The 21,508-nt window shown below is 43.6% G+C and overlaps 1 protein-coding gene across 5 annotated transcripts in view; it reads left to right on the forward strand.

The window, feature by feature from the left end:
- The first annotated feature begins 5,817 nt into the window (after positions 1-5,817).
- Positions 5,818-21,508, forward strand: part of HMGXB4 (HMG-box containing 4) — a 33,025-nt gene continuing 17,334 nt past the window's right edge. Inside the window, exons 1-7 of one of the 5 annotated variants that reach the window (XM_060190096.1) lie at positions 5,880-5,933; positions 10,682-10,779; positions 11,127-11,231; positions 11,431-11,579; positions 11,812-11,890; positions 11,998-12,112; positions 12,669-13,684. In XM_060190096.1, the coding sequence (XP_060046079.1) occupies positions 12,737-13,684 (948 nt within the window). In that variant the 5' untranslated portion in view covers positions 5,880-5,933; positions 10,682-10,779; positions 11,127-11,231; ... (2 more) ...; positions 11,998-12,112; positions 12,669-12,736. Of the gene's footprint in view, positions 5,934-6,461; positions 6,578-10,681; positions 10,780-11,126; positions 11,232-11,430; positions 11,580-11,811; positions 11,891-11,997; positions 12,113-12,668; positions 13,685-21,508 lie in introns of those variants that run through there. The other 4 variants (XM_060190094.1, XM_060190097.1, XM_060190095.1 and 1 more) reach the window with 4 other exon arrangements.

Here is a 21,508-nt window from a genome sequence, read left to right on the forward strand (position 1 = left end):
CTTATAATGAGCTTCTAGAGGGGAGCTTGACTGTTACACCACAGTGCTATGGCAACCTACACACACACACACACCTCTGGGAACGGAAATCTCAGTACCACAGCCACATCTGGTCCAGCCCCTCAGGACCACACTCTCCAATTTGCAACCCCATCCCCATCCCCTTCAGGTCCCATTCTTTCCAGCAATCTGGCTCCAGCAAGATGACCCCCAACCTGTAAGATTTGCTGAGTGGCTGTGAACTTCATAGGAGAGACAGCTGAGCCCCTTTCCCTCTTCTCTCTGGAGGTTCTTCTATATGTTAAACTGTGGCTCCAAACCAATAAGTAGAAGGCAGACAGCTGCAAGACTGCAAAGAGAGCTGAGAGAGGGGACATCTCTGAGAACCCCATCACCCCAGATTCCCTGCACAGCCATCAGGAAAGGCTGTTGAGGGACTGAGGTTCCAGGTATATATACACTTGATTTCCTTATTTTACTTTTTAATAATTTTATACATTATTTATTCACTGGGTAGAACCAGAAGGAAATCTAGAGGGAAGGAGAAACAGAGAGGGAGAAAGATTGAGAAACACCTGCAACCCCGATTCACCACTCAGAAAGCTTCCCCTTTGCAGGTGGGAACCAGAGGCTGGTAACATGTACACTCAACTGGGTATGCCACCACATGACGCCTACAATTGACTTCTTTTTTTTAATATACAATTGACTTCTAACTTAAGTTTATCATAGATAGAGAGCATATTTTGGCAACCTGGGTGCAGTGGCATAAAGCATTAAACACTCAAGCACAAGGTACTGAGTTCTATCCCCAGTATCATTGGGCCAGAGTGATGCACTGGTTCTTTCTTTCTCTACTGTTCCATTTTACTCATAAGTAAATAAATAAATAGACTTTAAAAATAGAAAGAGAGGGAGTTGAGCGGTAGTGCAGTGGGTTAAGCGCACGTGGCGCAAAGCGCAAGGACCAGTGTGAGGATCCCAGTTTGAGCCCCCCAGCTCCCCACCTGCAGGGGAGTCGCTTCACAGGGGGTGAAGCAGGTCTTCAGGTGTCTATCTTCCTCTCCCCCCTCTGTCTTCCCCTCCTCTCTCCATTTCTCTCTGTCCTATCCAACAACAATAACATTAATAACAACAATAATAATAACTACAACAATTTTTAAAAGCAAAGGCAACAAAAGGGAAAATTTTTAAAAAAGAAAAAAAATAAGGGGGCTGGGTGGTGGTACACCTGGTAGAGCGCACGTGCTACAATGCTCAAGGACCCAGGTTCAAACCCCCAGTCCCCACCTGCAAGGGGAAAGCTTCACAAGTGGTGAGCTGGTTTGCAGGTGTCTTTTCTGTCTCTTCCTCTCTATCTCCCCCTTCCCTCTTGATATCTGACTGTCTCTATCAAATAAGTGGAGATAATAAAATTTAAATTAAAAAAAGAAATAAGGGGAGTGGGCAGGTGGTGGCACACCCGATTAAGTGCACACATTACCATGCACAACAACCCAGGTTCAAGCCCTGGTTCCCACCTGCATGGGGGAAGCTTCACTAGTCGTCAAGCAAGTATTGTAGGTGTCTTTCTTTCTTTCTCCCTTTCTACTTCCCTCTCCCCACCCTCAATTCCTCTCTGTCCTATCAAATAAAAAGAGGAAAAAAAAATTTAAGATGAAAAGGAAAAAAATGAAATGTCAGGTCATTATCATCTTTTTTTCTGTGATAAAGCAGTGCAGGGACAAGGGAGGGCAGGAGAAAGCTTGGTTGGGACACTGAGCATCTTAAGTTTGGTCCCATTAATTCAGATATCTATCTCTCTCCCTCTCCCTCTTTCACTCTCTCCCTCTCCCTCTCCCTTTCCTTCTCCCTCTCCCTCTCTCCCTCTCTCCAAAAGATACGGCCTTCAGTAGCCCCAGTTCCTTACTCTCATAGCATGAATCAGAAACACTAAGACGCCTCTTGCCTTCATCTAGTTTGAAAGGCCCCCAAAAATTCCCTGCAAGGCACTGGGTACACACCCTGGGAGCTGAGCAAAAATTGAGAACAGATCAGGAACCCACAGGCCCTCTGCCTCCTAGACCCCTCCCCAGGCACTTCCTCTCCTTGAGTCCCCAACCAAAGCTTTTGGTGGAGAGATGGTAAAACAAGACAGGTAACCCATGCCTCGGCCTCGCGTGAGCTTAATGTGCAGCTTGGCGATACAAGAATCCGGCATGAAGCCCAGCCAGTCTATCTTGGCGTTACTCTCTATCGCACTCTGTCATTTCACAAACATCTCATAAAAACTGCAGCAAAGGTGGGCGCGAGGAATAACATCATTGCAAGACTGGCTAGCTCCTCATGGGGCGCGAGCGCTTCCACACTATGATCATCATCTCCTGGCATTATGCTATTCCACTGCAGAATACTGTGCCCCAGTATGGTTCCGTAGCCCCCATGTCCACTTGGTCGATTCCAAATTATATTCCTCCATGAGGATAATTTCTGGAACCATCCATTCCACCCCGGTTCCATGGCTGCCAGTTCTTAGCAACATGGCCCCGCCAGATATTCGTCGGGATGCGGCATCATCTAAGTTCATTTCCCACGTCTACGCTCGACCGGACCTGCCAATATACACGGATATCTTCGCCCACCCTGTTCAACGCTTGACGTCTCGTCACCCAATCTGGTCCCCTACGCCTACACTGAACTTCTCTGTTCCAGTCTCTTGGAAACAGAGTTGGCAGTCAGCTGAGGTAAAGAACAAACACCTCATCACAGACCCCTGCAAGCGTCAACCCGGCTTTGTCCTAGCACGTTATGATTGGGCCCTCCTCAATCGCTATCGAACAGGCCATGGCCAGGTGCACCGCTATGTTCCATCACTGGGGAGCCAGAGACGACCCGAACTGCCCCTGCGGCTACAGACAGACTATGACCCACATAGTCAATGACTGCCACCTCTCCAGATTCAAGGGAGGTCTCGAAACTTTACATCAGGCTCAACCTGACGCTGTTGACTGGCTACGGAAGAAGGGCAAACGCTAGAAGAAGAAGACAGGTACCCCAGGTGCTGGTATTTGCATACCTGGAGGCAGGATCGCAGTCCATCAGCCCCCCCACTGTACCAGGGTCAGGCCAGCCAATGACCAAATACAAATCAGGCAGCCTGATTACAAGAGGATGGTACTCAAGGAAAAAAAAAAAAAAAACAAACCCTTGGCTCTCCCAGTGTGTGTGTGTGTGTGTGTGTGTGTGTGTGTGTGTGTTATGCAAATGCTCTTCCCATTCCTTTCAAATCTTTGACATTTTCATGCATGACAATTCTCAGAAGTTAAAGTGGCATGGTGACAAACTAGGCAAAGTGGATCTACTGTATGGTGAATGCTAGAAGCAGGCTTGGGGAGGTGATTGTGGTATCTCACACACAGGCGTGGAGTCATAACACCACATTATTGAAGCCTGAATAGTGCTCTACACCAAGCCATTGCCCCCAGAAGGGAAAACAACAGAACAAATTCCAACTGGTAAGCGTACATGGCGCAAAGCACACAGACCGGCATAAGGATCTTGGTTCGAGCCCCCAGCTCCCCACCTGCCGGGGATTCTCTTCACAAGTGATGAAGCAGGTCTGCAAGTGTCTGTCTTTCTCTCCCCCTCTTTGTCTTCCCCTCCTCTCTCCATTTCTCTGTCCTATCCAACAACAATGACAGCAATAACAACAATAATAATAACAAACAAGGGCAACAAAAGGGAAAAAATAGCCTCCAGGAGCAGTGGGTTCGTAGTGCAGGCACCAAGCCCCAGCAATAACCCTGGAGATAAAATAAAATAAAATAAAACAAAATAAAATATAAAAATTCCAACTGGAAGGGTGGAATTGGCATGACTAAACTACTGATAAAGCGGACAACATCCCATCTAGCAATAGAAAAATGTGCAGAGGGTGTACAAAACGGGGAGGATAACTTGATATGCCCTTCTTCTAGTGGAGGGGGGAGAAAGAAAAGAAAGCAAGAAATGGGATTCCAGAGACACTGATCTGCACAGAGGGTAAAACTGAGTAGAAAGTTAGTTTTACCCACCTAGCACCAGTCATCTTCTGACCTGACAATAACCCCTGATTTGCCTTGAGGCTACCTACCCCTCCCCTACTCTTCAGGAGGAGCAGGTCTTCTTGAACCAAACTGCTCCCTGCTGGGACACTGCTATCAACAAAAATGGTGAAGCCTGGGGCTCTTGGGAGTCATCACTTGGCCCCTGAGAAAAGGTCACACTGAGAAGGCAGGAGACCAGCTTGAACTCTTCCCTTGGTTCAGGAGGACCAGTAGGTGCCTCAGCTTCAGTCTAGTCAGCCCATACATTCTTCTTTTCTGGTAAACTGGTTTGAATTGGATTTCTCTCTTTTGCAACTGAAAACATCCCCCAGGAATCCAGGACAAGAGGTAATTGCTTTTTTTTTTTTTTCAAGGTTCAAGGCTCTGATCTTGAACCTGAGACTTTGGAGCCTTAGGAACAAAAATCTTTTAGCATAGCCATTATGCAGTATCCCCCAGATAGAAAATACAGTTTTAAGGCTTTTGAATACCTCACTAGGATGCCTAATATCAAAATGCCCCAGATCTGCAATTCCATACATTTTGAGTGAAATGCTTTGCCTGTCTTTGGGATGAGCAGGATGGGGCTGGATGTTAGATTTATTCATCATTTGCATTTACTCTGAGAGGAGTGGAGGGCAAGATTCTCAGAAACTGTCTCTGGGGTTTGGCCAGCTCAGTATCGCACTTAATAGAGTGGTAATGAAACAGAATCTGATCTTCTCGGTGCTAAAGAGAAGGTGAAGGGAACATGGAACCCCCAGCCAATAACTTAGCATTTAGTGCTTATCTGATCACTAATTGACAATGTGATCTGAGACAAATCTGCATGCTGCTCTCGGTCTCAGGTAGCACCTGTCTAATTCTGGAATTGAAAGGCCATGAGGACAAGGATTGCTAATCGTGGATGGGATCTAAATCCCAGGAAAAAATACATATACACAGGCACAATATTTTGCAGTTTCAAAGAGTCCATACATGTTAAGATCATTTTCTGCCTCTGGCTACAGTAACTAAGTGGATTGTTTCTATTTAGATCCCTACAGCGATGGGAACCTCAGTATTGTACAAAATAGACAAGCATGATCAAACAACTCTGGGGAAATAGGTTAGCTTCCAGATTGAATTCAGATCTGCACACTGTAATTCTACCCATCCGACCAAACTCTCCAGAGCAAATCAGAAAAATCCTTCTTTCTCTTGCCTGTGACACCTCTTTTTTAAAGATTCTAATTTTAAATGCAAATAATTTATAGGGAGAAATGCAAAGGGGCAGGTGTTCGCCATGCAAATTATTTTACCAAGTGCATTGTTAAAAAGATGATCTTCCACTTCACCCACAATATGTCAGGCACCTGGATGTAGATGCTAAATTTCAAGTAAGCACCGCTGCTATTAATCTTCGTGGGCCAAGGCTTTGCAGTCAGAGGGAATTTTTTCATACATTTTTTTCTTTAAGGAAGTTGCACTCTTTAGGGAAGATGCTTACTTAGGAACCAGAAGACTTGGAGAAGTAGCCTGCGGCCCACTCAGCCACCTGTGTGCTGGGGGTGCAGTTTAACCAAGCCTGATTCTCAGCTGTAAACTGTGACAAGGGATGCAGTGAGTCTTAAGCGAGAAGATTTTCTTAAAGTTGTGTCAGTTCAAGCCAGGCATTTAGCTAACTCTCAAATAGCTCCGGATGTCTGCAAACTCTGGGTTTCATTCGATGCGCTCGGCGCTCTTCCAACATCGGGATTCCTCTTCCTAGAGCCGGAGCCTGCGCTCTGCGATCGACTGAGGCTCCCTGGCCGCTCGCGCTTTTCTCTCCTTCTCCAAGATGGCGGCGGTCGGCGGCGCTGAGGCGGGATCCAGACGAGCCAAGTGAAGGTAGCGGCGAGCGGAGCCCTCACGAGGCCGGCCGGGGCCCCCATTCCGAGGCAGCAGCGGCCCCGCCCCGCCGTCACCCGCCGCCTGCGGCTCGCGACACCGCTCGGGGGGCGCCCCAGACCCGCCGCGGCCTAGCCGGGGCGCCGAGCCGGGGACTGGAGTAGCGGCCGCAGGCCGCCCCCGGGAAGGGGCTGGAGCGGGCCGGAGGAGGAAGGCGGGCGGGCGCCGTTCAAATGGGGAAGGCGGGAAAGCCGCGGGGCCGGGAGGGGGCGTGCGGCCGCGCCGGGGGCTGCGGGCCGGGGCCGCCCCTCCCTCCCGGCCGTCTCCGCCCTCGGGGGCGCCAGGACGCGGGGAGCCGGGCCCGGGCGTGGCGGGTTTGGGAGCCGGGGCGCGGGGGTCCCCGGGCTGTCAAGGGGAGAGGGCCCCTTGTGCGGCCGCCGCGGGAGGGAGGGCCGGGCGCGGGGCGGCCGGCGGGCGAGGCTCCGTGCAGCTCGCTGTTTTGTGGGACTAGCTGCTGCTGCTGCTGCTGCTGCTGCTGCTGCTGTTGCTGTTACTGCTACTGCAAAACCGCCCGGAGAACGAATCCCTTTTGCTTTGCGAGGGGACCGGGGGCACCTGGACGGACACGCTCCCCACTTGGCATGGTAGCTGCGAGGTGAAACCTTATTCGCCATTAAGGCCCATTTCCTGCCCATGGCTATTGCTCCTCAAGTGACTTTTTTTTTTTAATCTTAGATCGTGCAGAAGAGAAGCATCTTCTCTCCTCCCTTTCTTTCCGTTGGGTAAACCCTGGTGGTTGATTTTTATTCCCTGGTAGCAGAAGAAATTTTTAAAAAAAAATTTTTTTTTAAGAATCCAGAGCAAAGTCTGTGTTATTGGGCAAGAGTTAGCAAAAATGTGGGTAGGTGTCCCCGGCTTGAGGGAAAGTGTGCCAATCTGCACGGGGGTCGTGGTCCTGCGAGGAGACAGGTGTCAGACCCCACCCCGCTGGCAGGAGCTGTGAGTGCTGCAGAGGTGGTAGGTCCTTGGAGAAAGAAGGGGCGACAATTCCTGCTGAGGTTGGAGGGGCGTGGGGGAGAAAATGAGAAGAGATCGCCTGCTCATCTCCTGGAAGTCACAACAGAGATGCAGAAAAGTAGCAACAGATGGATGCATCTTCCCCTGCGCAGGATAACTTCCTGAAAGAAGAGACCTCGGATTCTAGAGCAAAGCTACTATCCAGGACCAGGCACTTAAGCTGACCTTACTTCCCACTCTGTCAGTCTTCTATTTTGGGAGGAAGAAGCTTGTTGGTGATGGCTGGGGCTGAAATTGTCTCCAGAAATTAGTTACCTTCTGAAACTTTTTTCCCCGTGTGTTTGTCATTGAGACTTTGAAAATAACAAAGTACAAAATCTGATAGTTTTTTTTTTGGGGGGGGGGCTCCTTCCCCCACCCATTATGCCTGAACAGGACTTGTATACTTATCTACAAGAGCAGCGCTGCAAACCTTTTTTTATATCCTGAAGAAAAGTTCAAGACTTCCATTTAACAGTTTGCACCTTTCCTAAGTGCACAGTTTTTTTTTTTTTTTTTTTTACTTATGGCACATTTCTTCCAAGAATGTTGTTAAAGAATGCACTTTTACTTGCGCTTGTCATTTCTTAGCACTCTAGTTACAAACTTGTCCCTGCTTTTTGAAGTTGACAACATTGTATTCTGTAGCCTCCCAAAAGTTTGGAAATCCGAGGATGGGTTTTAAAAAACCTTTACATTTTTCCAGTGTTTTTGTATAATTATGGCCTCTGTTTTCTGCTGTGGAAAACAATTCTTTTCACTAACCTTTAAAATCTACTGTTGAACCTCGATTGCATTTACCATAGATAGTATTTGAGACTTGGAATATATTAATGCTGCCCTAACTTTCTTTTCCTTTCTAACTTCTGCCCTATTGCTTGAGTTTTCTTTATCTGGATTCATCTCTCTTTTGAGTCAGCAACCAAAACTAACCCCTGAGCCACATAATATCCTGATTCTAAAGAGCTTAAGAACTTACTCTACCCAAGCTGTGGGTGACAGTTCATTTTGTTTAATTTTAGTTTTTTAAAGCTCTTGATTGAGTTCTCTAGTGAATTGGACTTAACTTCAAGTACCTTCAGGTTCTATCCCCCCCCATAGATTATTTAACTCTGTGATTTATAAAATATTCTTGAGAATGTCTATAGAAATTTAAACAAATGCTGGCCTTACTCCAACACATAATGCTAATGTCTACTTTTGTGTGTGAGTGGTCTGTGCTTCTGAAGGGCAGTTCCTAATTTTCTGTTCCCTTTCACCATTTTAATCTTCTGGTTGTTCTTCAGGATAGTAATCAGACCATGGTACAATTTCATAGTCCAGTAAGTCACATCATCATACTGTCTTTAGAGATATTTAATACCTATTTTGACTGTTATTTTTTTAATAATTTTTTATATTTATTTATTTTTCCCTTTTTGTTGCCCTTGTTGTTTTAACATTGTTGTGGTTATTGATGTCGTTGTTGTTGGATAGGTCAGAGAGAAATGGAGAGAGAAGGGGAAGACAGAGAGGAGGAGAGAAAGAAAGACACCTGCAGATCTGCTTCACTGCTTGTGAAGCGACTCCCATGCAGGTGGGGAGCCAGGGCTCAAACCGGGATCCTTATGCTGGTCCTTGCGCTTTGCGCCATGTGCACTTAACCTGCTGAGCCACCACTCGACTCCCCTTGACTGTTCTTTATGTTACTTTTATAGCATTGTTTTTGGTTTTTTAGTATTTTAAAAATTTATTTTAATGAGAGAAAGGCAGTGAAAGAACAGAGCACTGCTCAGCTTTGGCTTATGGTGGTGCTGGGGACTGAACCTGGAACCTCAGACCAAAAGTCTTACAGAACCATTATGCTGTCTCCCCAGCCCTATGGTACAGTTTTTATGTTACTGAAAAAAAGACCTGCTTATGAGCCTTAGGACCTGTCTTTGCTTCATTTAGGTGTATTTTGTTGTTGACAACAGACTGGTGACCTTACTTTTCATACTGAGTATTTTTTACTTCATCCCCCCCCCCCCACACACACACACACCTTTATTCTCAAACATTTTGCCATGTAGAACATTTTGCTTGTGGTCTCAAGATGTAGTATTTCTTGGCCTTATCAACCTATGAAAACTAGTAGCATCTAATAATATTTTTTTGCCAATGAAAGGATATACTGTTTTCAAATGAATGGTTCTGATTTCCTCTGACATTCCTCCTCTGGTTCCTTTTGGAGTCCATGCTACATGAGTGGAAAGAGGACATTAATTTCCATTTGAGAAAGATTAATACAGTCCTTAATGTTAGCACATGAAAAGCTGGCTACATTATGTAACTTGCCTGGTATTTCTATATGAGACCTATCCTTATATACCCTTTGTTCCCTGTGAAAAACCCTTTGAGTAAAGAGCTATCTACATTATCTTTAAAATAGTTCAGTTCATTTTTTTATTTCACTCAAGCTTTTCTTTTACTTTGACCAGATCATTCCTCATCTCACTTCTCAGGAAATTAGAGATGCTTGCTTGCTTGCTTTTTTGTTTTATTTTTATTTTTGTTTTCTCCATATTCTTATAAATCATTCTTGGTAAAGCCTCTTTTTCTGTTTTCAACTAAGATGTATCTGTACATTGTATTTTATCTAACTTGTGCAATTCTTCTTCTGTAGTTTATTTTAAATGTAACTTTCAGCATTTTCCTTTTTTAATCAACCCATCTTTAAAAAGTTTCATATCTACCTAAAGGGATTGGCTATGTCTCATTGAAGTGTCCTTTAGCATTTCTAGATCCCATTTTAGTAATGAAAGTAGAATTTGAGTGACCTATGATACCCAATTTTTAAGCATTTCATTAACTAGATGAGAACATTTCAGTATAGTTAGTATATAACATTTAAGTTTGCTGCAGAGCCTTTTCCCATAGGACGTGTGACACTGTCCTTTTATTTAAAGAATTTATATTTTGACATGAATGTCAAAAAAAATAAATTTAAAAATTAAAAAATTAAATTAAAAGTAAAATAAATCAAGTAAATAGAGTCCTTATAATCATAAAAATATCTCTTCACCAGTGGACATGATAATTATTTTTACTTAGACTTTAAGGCTTGATGATGTTGAAAACTGTTATATGACCAACTAACATATAAAGTTAGTTTGTGATTAGTTACTTTGATACTTGTGATTTTTTTAGCAAATTTACATAGCCATATATAAAATATGCTAATGCTATTTAATGGCACTGTATTCCCTTTAAATAGCAGTATGAATTTTAGGCTATAATTTCAAATAATAGGATCTGTGGTCTCAAATGTATCATATAATCTGTCTTCTTCTACATCCTACTTTATCTTTTCATTTTTGTGACCATAATTGAACCTATCCCTCTGACTTTATGTCAGTTTTTACCATGTGTCAGTGTTGTCAGTCCTGTTGGCATTTCAGATTCTCATTAATTTTGAAGTTTTTTTTTTTTAACATGGAAGGTGTTTTCTGTACTTCCTGAAGCAATAACTTTAGTTCATGAATCAAGTAAAATTAAGCCTAGTGCACTTGCTGCAGTTCCAAAGCCCCAGTATATTTACAAACAGAATGAGAAGGTCACAGGACACTCCATTATTTCTTGCTACCCATCCAGTCTGCCCTTGGATCACTACATATTTCCATCTGGAAGACTGATTTCACATTACAGGAGGGTTTTCCTTCTTTGTTTCTCAGACCTGGTCCTGTAGACGGGAAGGAGCCTGGACACAGTGGCATTCTCAAAAGGCCCTGCAGGACCGCCATGGCTTATGATGACTCCATGAAGAAAGAAGGTATGACCCCTTAATCTGAGAAGCATTTCAAAGGGGGTATCCTCTTCAACCCTTGCAGCCCAAGGATATAGAGACCATCACAGCTTGAAGTCCCAAGTGATGGTCCATCCAGAACACTATTGTGATACTCAGCCTCCATGTCATCCCTAGTCTGGGCCCATGGAAATGAAAACCTGAACAGGGTTCCAACACGAGAGTCTGAAATATAAGTCTCTGTAGTCTTAATGGGGTGATCCCCTGCAGCACTCATGGTCCTTGCCAGCTCCATTGTACAGAAGTCTGGGGATAGGAATCACTTACTGGACTCCCACAGAGCAGCACAGCACGTGAATCCTTATTCTTTTCAGCCTTACCTCTGCAAGTCTGTGTCCACCTGCCAAATCACAACTAAGAAACCATGTCTGAGGATGCACATTGGGCCATTGCATAGCGTGGAAGCATTGTTTCTTCAGGTTTGATTCTTTTATTTGCAGCCAAGTCAAGAAAACTTTTTCTTGTCCTCTTGGACCTAGCCCTGTATTCCAGTGGACTTATTGAAACATTTTAATTTGGAACTGGAGGGACTGTTGCATTAAATGTGTAGTGATTTTGGTTATTTATTACTTACTGCATTTTCTCATTTCCTTTCCCGCCTGAACCTGTGCTTCTCAGATTGCTTTGATGGTGATCACAGCTTTGAGGACATAGGACTAGCAGCTGGCCGAAGCCAACGAGAAAAGAAACGTTCTTACAAAGATTTTTTAAGGGAAGAGGAAGAAATCGCTGCTCAGGTCAGGAATTCTTCCAAGAAGAAATTAAAGGTAAATTCTAAACATTTGAATAGGGAATTTTTAAAATAACTTTATTATTCCTACTATCTCAAGAAAAACACTTAAAAAAACTTAAAGGCATCATCTGTGTCTGTTGTTGTTATTTCATGTGTTTTTCTTTGTTTCCCAAAATCAGATCATCAGAAAACAAGACTGGTTCCAAACAGCTTTTGCCTCTCATCATCATGTTCATTGGTCCATTCTTATTCCTCTTTAATTTCAGGACAGTGAACTTTACTTCTTGGGGACGGACACACACAAGAAGAAAAGGAAGCATTCCTCTGAAGATTACTACTATGGAGGTAAGATTCGGAAAGGGCAGCAAGTGGGATAAACACATCACTGGTTCTTGGAGTCGGGGTAGGGGAAAGGGATCCAGATGTTGCTGACTCAGTGGCCTATTTAACAGGACAGTGGTTCTTGTTCTGAGTGCCGATAAACCAGTGTGAAGGAGGAGAGAGGTGGAGGGCTGGTATTTTGGAGGATTCAGCATAGAAGAACAGTCTTCATTTGTGATATACCAGGTACCAGGTTCCTTCTCCCCCCCAACCATCCACTTATCTCGTGCTCATTGTTATCTAGCATTCCTTTTGCTGTACGTAGTCTTGGGCCCTCTGGCCTGTACCTGTGGGTTACTTCTCAATCCAATGTGTATCTACTCACAACAGCTTTTCTTAGCTACATTATGCACAGGAATGATGAGACTAACCTAATAGAATGGGTTTGTCCTGAGCACAGAAACAAATGACACGCTGTCTGCAGTATAATCTTAAACTGTAACTACTTGTGATCCCACAGCTATATCCATTCTTCTGGGTTTGCTCTTTGGTTGCTTGTGAAGACTCAGTGAAGAAAAACAACTTTAGTGACAACAACTATCTCCAGAGTCAGAGTGAGAATCTACCAAGTCAAGAAGCACAAGGGCCTCCTCTTGAATATCAGGAATCAATTGAAGGGCCTCCCCTCCAATCACTGCTCTTAGCCTCTTCTTCATGTTAGTTGGGTATTTTGTTTGCAAGAGAAAACTTGCTGGAAGTTACTTTCTGTCATATGGACATTATGTCTCTTGGTTATTTCTAGATATTTCATCTTTGGAATCGTCACAGAAGAAAAAGAAAAAGTCCAGTCCTCAGTCTGCTGATACAGCTATGGACCTGTTGAAAGCTATTACTTCTCCACTGGCAGCAAGCTCCAAGTCCTCCAGGAAAATGGGGGAAAAATCCTCGAGTTCTTCAAGCCATTCAGAGAGTAAAAAGGAACACCACAGGAAGAAAATAAGTGGAAGCAGTGGGGAACTATCCCTGGAGGATGGTAGTTCCCACAAATCCAAAAAAATGAAACCACTTTATGTGAACACAGAGACACTGACCCTTCGTGAACCCGATGGTTTAAAAATGAAGCTGATTCTCTCACCAAAGGAAAAGGGAAGCAGCTCAGTTGATGAGGAATCTTTTCAGTACCCCTCTCAACAAGCAACTGTGAAAAAATCTTCTAAAAAATCCTCTCGGGATGAGCAAGGTGCTTTACTCCTAGGGCATGAGTTACAGAGCTTTCTGAAAGCAAACCGGAAAAAGCACAAATCATCCTCCGACCCGCATTCGTCTCCTGGCCCTGAAGGTTGTGGATCTGACACGTCCCAGTTTCCTGAATCCCACAGTGCAAACCTTGACCATTCAGGACTTGACCCTCCCCTTGCTGAATCAGACTCATCCTCTGGAGGGGAACTAGAGGCTGGGGAGTTGGTAATCGATGATTCTTACCGGGAAATCAAGAAGAAAAAGAAGTCAAAGAAAAGCAAAAAGAAAAAGGACAAGGAGAAGCATAGAGAAAGGCGGCATTCCAAGTCCAAGAGAAGTTCAGGACTTTCTTCTGTATCAACAGCAGAAGTCCCAGTCATGACACATCCACCTCCTCCTCCTTCTCTTCCTCCTCCTCCTCCACCACCTCTTCCTCCTCCACCACCTCCTCCTCCTAGTGTCTCATACATTGGAGCAGCAACGCCCCCACCACCACTTCCTGGCCTCCACACAGATGGGCACAGTGAGAAAAAAAAGAAAAGAGAGGAGAAAGACCGAGACAGAGAGAGGGGAGAAAAGGTAAAACTTTTATTTTTTATTATTATTATTTTTTACTTTGGGAGAGGGTGGTGGAAGTAAGAGAAGAAGCAGGTTTTTATTTTTGGTTTTTCTTTGACAGTAATGGGCTTGGCATAAAGCAGCTTGAAGTGAACCATTGGGGATGTAACCAGATAAAGGAGACATGTTGGAATGACATAAAGTATAAAATAGTACCAGCAGCCACATCTGTCTGGTACATTAATAGAAGCAATCTTTATTATTCATGGATTAAGAGAATAGAAGCCTCCTGCCAAGCATAGTGTAGAAATACTGTGCCTTATTCTGACTGGTACTGAGAATTCATACAAGTCACCCAATTCCTTTCACCATCTGCTGAGGACAGTTGGTGAGATAGTAAAAAAGTATTCTATAATTTCATCTGGAAAAATAGATTTTTAGGGGCCAAGCAGGGGCACACCGGGTTAAGTGCACATAGTACAGTGCGCAAGGACCAGTGAAAGGATCCCAGTTCGACCCCCTGGCTCCCCAGCGATTAGGGGGTCGCTTTATAAGTGATGAAGTAGGTCTGCTGGTTTCTATCTTTTTCCCACTCTATCTTCCCCTTCTCTCAGTTTCTCTCTGTCCTATCCCAAAAAAAAAATATATATATATATATATATATATATATATATATATATATATATATCAAAAAATGGCCACAGGAGCAGTGCAGACACCAAGCCCCAGCAGTAACCCTGGTGGCAAAAAAGAAAAATAAGTTTTCAAAAAAAAGTCAATGATGACCAAATAAATGGAATTAACTAATGATTACCTGCCAACTGGTACAGGCTACTTTCTGGTATTCTCTTTTAGTGTCAGCTGTGCATTCTTTCACCATGTGAGTACCCACTATTGGCCAAGCTCAATGCATTATGGGTACTAAGATGAACAGGACATAGTTCTTGACTTTAAGGAACTCACCATTTATTGGGAAGATAGGAATAACAAACCAGCCATCTTGGTTTTGTGTGTGTATGTGTGTGTGCGTGTTTTACTTATTTACTTTTTGATAGAGTGAGAGACAAATGTAGAGTGAGAAATAGAAGAGACATGGGGCAGGGTGGTGGCACACCTGGTTGAGTGCACATGCTACAATGTGCAAGAACCCAGATTTAAGCCCCTGGCTCCCACTTGCAGGGGAATGCTTTGCAAGTAGTGAAGCAGTGCTGCAGATGTCTCTCTCCCTTTCTATCATCCCCTTCCCTCTCAATTTCTGGCTGTCTAAAAATTAAGTAAAAATGATTAAAGAGAGAGAAGAGACCCACAGCACTGTTTCACCACTCATGAAGCTTCCCCACTCCCTGCAGGAGCAAGACTTCACAAGTGGTGAAGTAGGGCTGCCTGTGTCTCTCTGTCTCTTTCCTTCTCTATCTCCCCCTCCCTTCTCAATTTCTCTCTGTCTCATTATAATAAACACAATTTTTTTGCCCCCAGGGTTATCATGGGCTCAGTGCCCACATTATGAATCCACTGTTCCTGGAGGCTATGTTTTCCCTTTTGTTGCCCTTGTTGTTTATCACTGTCGTTTGGATAGCACAGAGAGAGAAATTGAGAGAGGAGGGGAAAACAGAGGGGGGAGAGAAAGGTAGACACCTGCAGACCTGCTTCACCTCTTGTGAAGTGACCTCCGCAGGTGGGGAGCTGGGGGGCTCGAATGGGGATCCTTACGCCAGTTCTTGCGCTTCACACCATGGGCACTTAACCCACTGCGCTACCTCCCGACTCCCTTTTTTCTTTTTTCTTTTTTTTAAACCAGAGAACCACTGCTCAACTCTGGCTTACGGTGGTGGTTGGGGGATTGAACCTGGGACTTTGGAGCCTCAGGGATGAGAGTCTCCTTGCATAACCATTATGCTATCTATCCCACCTGGTAAAAGTAAGTTGTAAGAGATTCTGGACAGAAGGCCAGTGAGATCAGGCTACTAAGCTTGAACCTAGACAGCCAAAAGCCTGGATAAGTATAAAGGTTTCCCTTAAAGTTTTTTTTTTAATATTTATTTTTTTATTCCCTTTTGTATCCCTTGTTTTTTATTGTTGTAGTTACTATTGTTAATGATGTCATCATTGTTGGATAGGACAGAGAGAAATGGAGAGAGGAAGGGAAGTCAGGGGGGAGAGAAAGATAGAGATACCTGCAGACCTGCTTCACCACCTGTGAAGCGATTCCCCTACAGGGGGAGCCGGGGGCTTGAACCGGAATCCTTACGCTGGTACTTGCGCTTTGCACCACACACACTTAGCCTGCTGTGCTACCACCCAATTCCCTCAAAGTTTTGAGCCTTGGAAAATAAAGTAACCTCTAGGGTAGGGATATATTAATAATTCCTCCATGTGATCAGCAGTTGCTGGTGAAAATGAATTTCAGATTTTAGCAAAAAGTGTTTTATGAATTCATATTTGATTGTTAACTTTCAAAAAACCTGAATTCATACTCTGGACTTATCTGTCCAGTGGATATTTATGGGATGTACAGTTACTGTTTTTTAAGGAAAGGAGTTTATCTTGTACTGGAGGCTGCTTGTACTAGAATAGTGCTCTGACCTCTCATAAAATGTAATAAACTTTTTTTTTTAAGTCTTACAAGGTGTAATAGGCAGTGTTGGACTGGCATTCGTTAACGGGGCATTCGTAAGAGGTCCAAGGTGGAAATCAGGTGTGAAAAACAAAGATGGGGGGGAGGCGGTGGCACAGCATGTTAAGTGCATGTGCACATGCCCAAAGTGCATAGACTGGCCTGGCGTAAGGATCCTGGTTCAAGCCCCCGGCTCCCCATCTGCTGGTGGGGGGTGGGGGGGTTCACTTCACAAGTGATGAAGCAGTTCTACAGGTGTCTTTCTCTCCCGGTCTTTGTCTTCCCATCCTCTCAATTTCTTTCTGTCCTGTCCAACAACAGCAGCAATAACAATAACAACAACAACAAGGGCAACAAAAATGGGGGGAAAATGGCCTCCAGAAGCAGTGGATTCATAGTACAGGCACCAAGCCCTAATGATAACCCTGGAGGCAAAATAATAATAATAAAATTTTAAAAAGAAAAACAAAGATAGCAAGGCTGTAACTCTCTCACTGGATATTTTTGAGTGGTTGAAAGGTAATCAGACTATCTCCCTGGTAAAAGCTAACATATTTAGTTTTGACTTTTGCTTGAGCAGTGTTTTTATTGTGGTATGTTTGTTTGCTACTGGATCTATGAAGAGTAGAGAAAGCATGTAGCATTATTTTGGCATAAAAGTTTTTCATTTTAAAATAGCAAGATAAACATTTCAAACTAACCTAATCTTCCCAAATCAATAAAAGCCCATTGGCTGCCATTTAAAACAGTGTCATATTGTTGCTCCAGACGTGTGCCTTAAGTTATCTGTATGTTTTATAATGTTTATATTTCTAAGGTCATCTCTAAGATGACCAGATAACCTAGTACCTGGCACACTGAGGTATGATTCATCACCTACCAATAAATTAAGTTCTGAGATAGAACTGGGCTTGTGATGATATTCTATAAATTCTCTGTGCTACAACTAAAGTTGAATAGTAATAGCAACAAATAGTGAAAGATATCACCTACCAGGTAGCGAGTGCCTGCTACATAGACATGTTCATATGTGGGAGTCTTGACTGATAAGAACCATGAACCCCCATTTGACAGAAGACATGGGGCCAGCAAGACAGCTCACTTAAATAGGGCGCTTATTTTGTCATGGGCACGATCAGGTTTGAGCACGGCCCCCACACCACTGAGGGAAGCTTCAGTACTGTGGTCTTTCTCTGTCTCTGTTTTTCTGTCTGAAAAAGTCAGCCTGGAGTGGTACAGCCCCAGTGGGGAGTGGGGGGCAGGAGTGCATGGATCCATGGTGGTAATATGAAATAAAATAATAAATGTAATACAATAGGACAGTTAAGAACTAGAAAGAAGATGGTCTCTGAAGAACAAAAGTAGGTACAAAAACAGCTGTTCAGGGCCCCTGGAGAAAGGAACATTAACTAGACACAAGGCACATGACCTCTCTGGTCCTGTTCTTTTATTCCCAGGGTGGGGAGCTACTTTTAACTACAAGGGTCTTATGAAAAATTAAATGAGGTAATAAAAATGAATGCATGTTCAATCTCTACACATATTTCTGAGATTTATTTATATGTATATTTATGTATATTCTGCACTGTCTCCATGCCAGTTTGAGAGGGAGAAGAGAAAGATACAGTGTAGAGTATTGAAGAATTTTAGTTCTAGTAAGAGAGATTGAAAATATTCAATGTATTGAACCTCGGCAAAGTATGCTATGGACATGCAGGGGAAAACAAAAGAGTGTTGGGTTTCCTGAAAGAAGTATCATCTGAACTGATTCCTAAAGCTAAGTAGGAATTCTAAGGGGGAAATGAGTAGGCATTTCAGTCAGGAAATGAAAAATACCTCTGAATGAGGACTGGGAGAAAGCCCACCTTTGATGTGTGCAAGGTGCTGGGTTCAACCCTGGCAACATGAATGGCACTGAGGGAGTGCTATAGATGGTGGAGCCATTGTGTGTGTGTGTCCCTCATTACTTTCTTAAAAGGTATACCAAAAATGCCAGGGAGACTGCTCATAGTATACATACATGAGGCCCCAGTGCCACATTAGACTTTTTTTTCTGTTATCCCACCCCCCACACACCTTCTCTAGGGCTTCACTGCTCTGGGCTGACTCTGACAGAGAGAGAGAGAGAGACAGAGACATCTCAAGAGGTGGCACAGTGGGTAAAGCATTGGACTCTCAGGCATAAAGTCCTGAATTCAGTCCCTGGCATTACATGTGCCAGAGTGATGCTCTGGTTCGTTCTCTTCCACACACACATCCCACCCCGTCCATTTCTCCCCTTCTCATTAGTAAATAGATCTTAATAGTAAAAAAAATACGATAGAATGGCTGCAGGTCCATCTGGCTGAGTAAGAGTTATTAGTAAGCTACAGTAATAACAGCTGCATTTGTAATGTCTTTAATATTTACAAGTGAATTTTCACAAGAACTCAGTAATGGCATTATCCCCATTTTACAGAAATAAGCTCAGAGAGGTAAAATAACCTCGGGAAACAGTCTTGTTTAGAGGCAGAGCAGAAATTTGACCTCAGCTGTTTCTGATTATAGAATCCCTGTTCTTTAAGCTGTACAGAAAATGTTTAAGCTGCATTCACTGTTAAATTATGTTAGATAGAAATCTAGAGTACATTTTAAAAAGACATCTCAGAATTTTCTTATTGAGAAATTTATTTTAGGGCTAGGAGATAACTCATCCATGCCAGGGTTTGAGCCCTGACACCCCAGGAAAATGCCATAGGTGCCACAGAGGTAGCTCCATGGATAGGGGAGCAGTGATGTAGTGTCTCCCAATGAAAATAATTCAGCCTTGGAAGGCAGCTCTTCCTGCTCAAGGCCCTGCCTTGATGAATTTTTCAGTCATACATTTAAAAAAGGAAAGAAGAAGGGGACCAGGTAGTGTGATACACCCAGTTAAGCACACATAGTACTAAGCGCAAGGACCAGCACAAGGATCCAGGTTTGAGCACCTGCTACCCTGGCATTGCACTGCTTCCCAAATGCAGGGGGGTCACTTCACAAGCAGCAAAGCAGGTCTACAGGTGTCTATCTTTCTCTCTCCCTCTCTTTTTCCCCACTTGTCTCTCAATTTCTCTCTGTCATATACAATAAAATGAAAAAAGGCCGCTAGGCGTAGTGGATTTGTAGTGCTGGCACTGAGCACCAGCAACAAACCTGAAGGCAACAGGAAGGGAGGAAGGAAGGAAGGAATAATTTATGTTAATTATTTAATTAGCTAGAAACATCAAAATCACACTAGGATGGTAAGTTGCATACACTGAAGGAGACTTTCTAGAGCTAACTGGAAAGCAGGTTTATTAATATGTTCTCTGCTATACTCCAAGAAATAGTTTTTTGGGTTTTTTTTTCTGCCTCCAAGGTTATCTCAGGCTCGGTGCCAGCACTACGAATGTACCACTCCTCGTGCCATTTTTTCCCATTTTTTTTTGGACAGAACAGAGAGAAATTGAAATTGAGAGGAAGGGACCAGGTGGTGGCACATCTGGTTAAGCTCACATGTTATAGTGCACAAGGACCTGGGTTCGAGCCCCTGATCCCCACCTGCAAAAGGAAATCTTTGCAAGTGGTGAAGCAGGGCTGCATGTGTCTCTCTTTCTCTCTCCCTATTGCCCCTACCCTCTTGATTTTTGCTTGTTTCTACCCAATAAATAAAGATAATTTTAAAAAAGAAAGAAAGAAATTGAGAGAGGAGAGAAAGAAAGATAGACCCCTGCAGACCTGCGTCGCTGCTTTTGAAATGTCCCTGCTGGGAGTCATACGGGTTGAGCGCACATGGCGCGATGTGCAAGGACTGACATAAGGATCCCAGTTTAAGCCCCCCCCCCCACTCCCCACCTGCAGGGGAGTCACTTCACAGGTGGTGAAGCAGATCTGCAGGTGTCTATCCTTCCCCCTCTCTCCCCTCCTCTCTCAATTTCTCTCTGTCCTATCCAATGACAGCAGCAAGAATAATAATAACCACAACAATGATAAAACAACAAGGACAACAAAAGGGAAAAAATGGTCTCCAGGAGCAGTGGATTCTTGGTGCAGGCACCAAGCCCCGGCAATAACCCTGGAGGCAAAAAAAAAAAAAGAATGAAAGAAATGTCCCTGGTGGGGAGCCAGGGGCTCAAACCCAGGTCCTTCTTAATATGTGCACTTAACTGGATATGACACCACCCAGCCCCTGCCCACTGCCCAAGAAATGGGTTCTTAAAGTAGAATCACCAAGCTTATCAGTGCATCTCTACTTTTTTTTTTAATATTTAATTATGGTGACTACAAGGGATAAAACCTGGGACCTAGAGCCTCAGGCATGAGAGTGTTTTGCAGAACCATTATGCTGTCTGCTGCCGCCTCCCCCATCCCCTCTCAGTACATACCTCTCTTCCACACTCCCTCTCCCCTCTCTCTCAAGTGTAAACCAGTAATCGAGCTTTCATGAACTCATTCTTGTAATGCCATTAGGTCTGGCCCAATAAAGGAGTGTTTGAAAGGGAGTAGACCCAGAACACCTGGTGTGTTTGGGGATATGAAGTTCCTACTAAATTAATAAAGGGTATGTAGTACCCAAAATTTACTTATGTAAAATCTAAAAAGAACTGGCTTTACCATAAAAATGCTTTAAAAAACAAAGGGCATTACTATTTTAATGAAACATCAAGTAGGGGCCAAGTGGTGGTGCAGCTGGTTGAACACACATGTTACATACAGTGTCCAGGGACCTGGGTTCAAGGGCCCAGTCCCCATTTACAGGGGGAAGCTTTGCAAATGGTGAAGAAGTGCTGCAGGTATCTCCCTCTCTATCTTCCCTGTCCATCTTAGTTTTTCTCTGTCTCTATCAAATAAATACACATATTATAATTTTAAAACGAAATATTATGTAAAGACCTAGCTGCTATTTTTATTCCAGTTTAGGTCAAAGGATTTTCTCCTGTCCACCAAAATTTGTGTTTTTTTAAAAAAGATTTCTAAATTATTTTATTTCAAATAGAGTGAGAGAGGTAGAGACACCACAGCACTGCTCCACCATCTGTAGAACTTGCCTGGATGTTGTAGTACAGCCAGGACTTAAGTATGGTCTGTGCTCTACCTGTTGAGCTATATCCCGTCCCCTGTTTTATTTTTTTTTTATAATTTTTTAATTCTTTTTTTAAAACTGTATTTATTATTGGATACAGACAGAGAGAAATTGAGGGGAAAGGAAGATAGAGATGGATAGAGACAGAGAC

Source organism: Erinaceus europaeus, chromosome 4 (genome assembly GCF_950295315.1).
Source record: "Erinaceus europaeus chromosome 4, mEriEur2.1, whole genome shotgun sequence".
In the NCBI taxonomy this organism is placed as follows: domain Eukaryota; kingdom Metazoa; phylum Chordata; class Mammalia; order Eulipotyphla; family Erinaceidae; genus Erinaceus; species Erinaceus europaeus.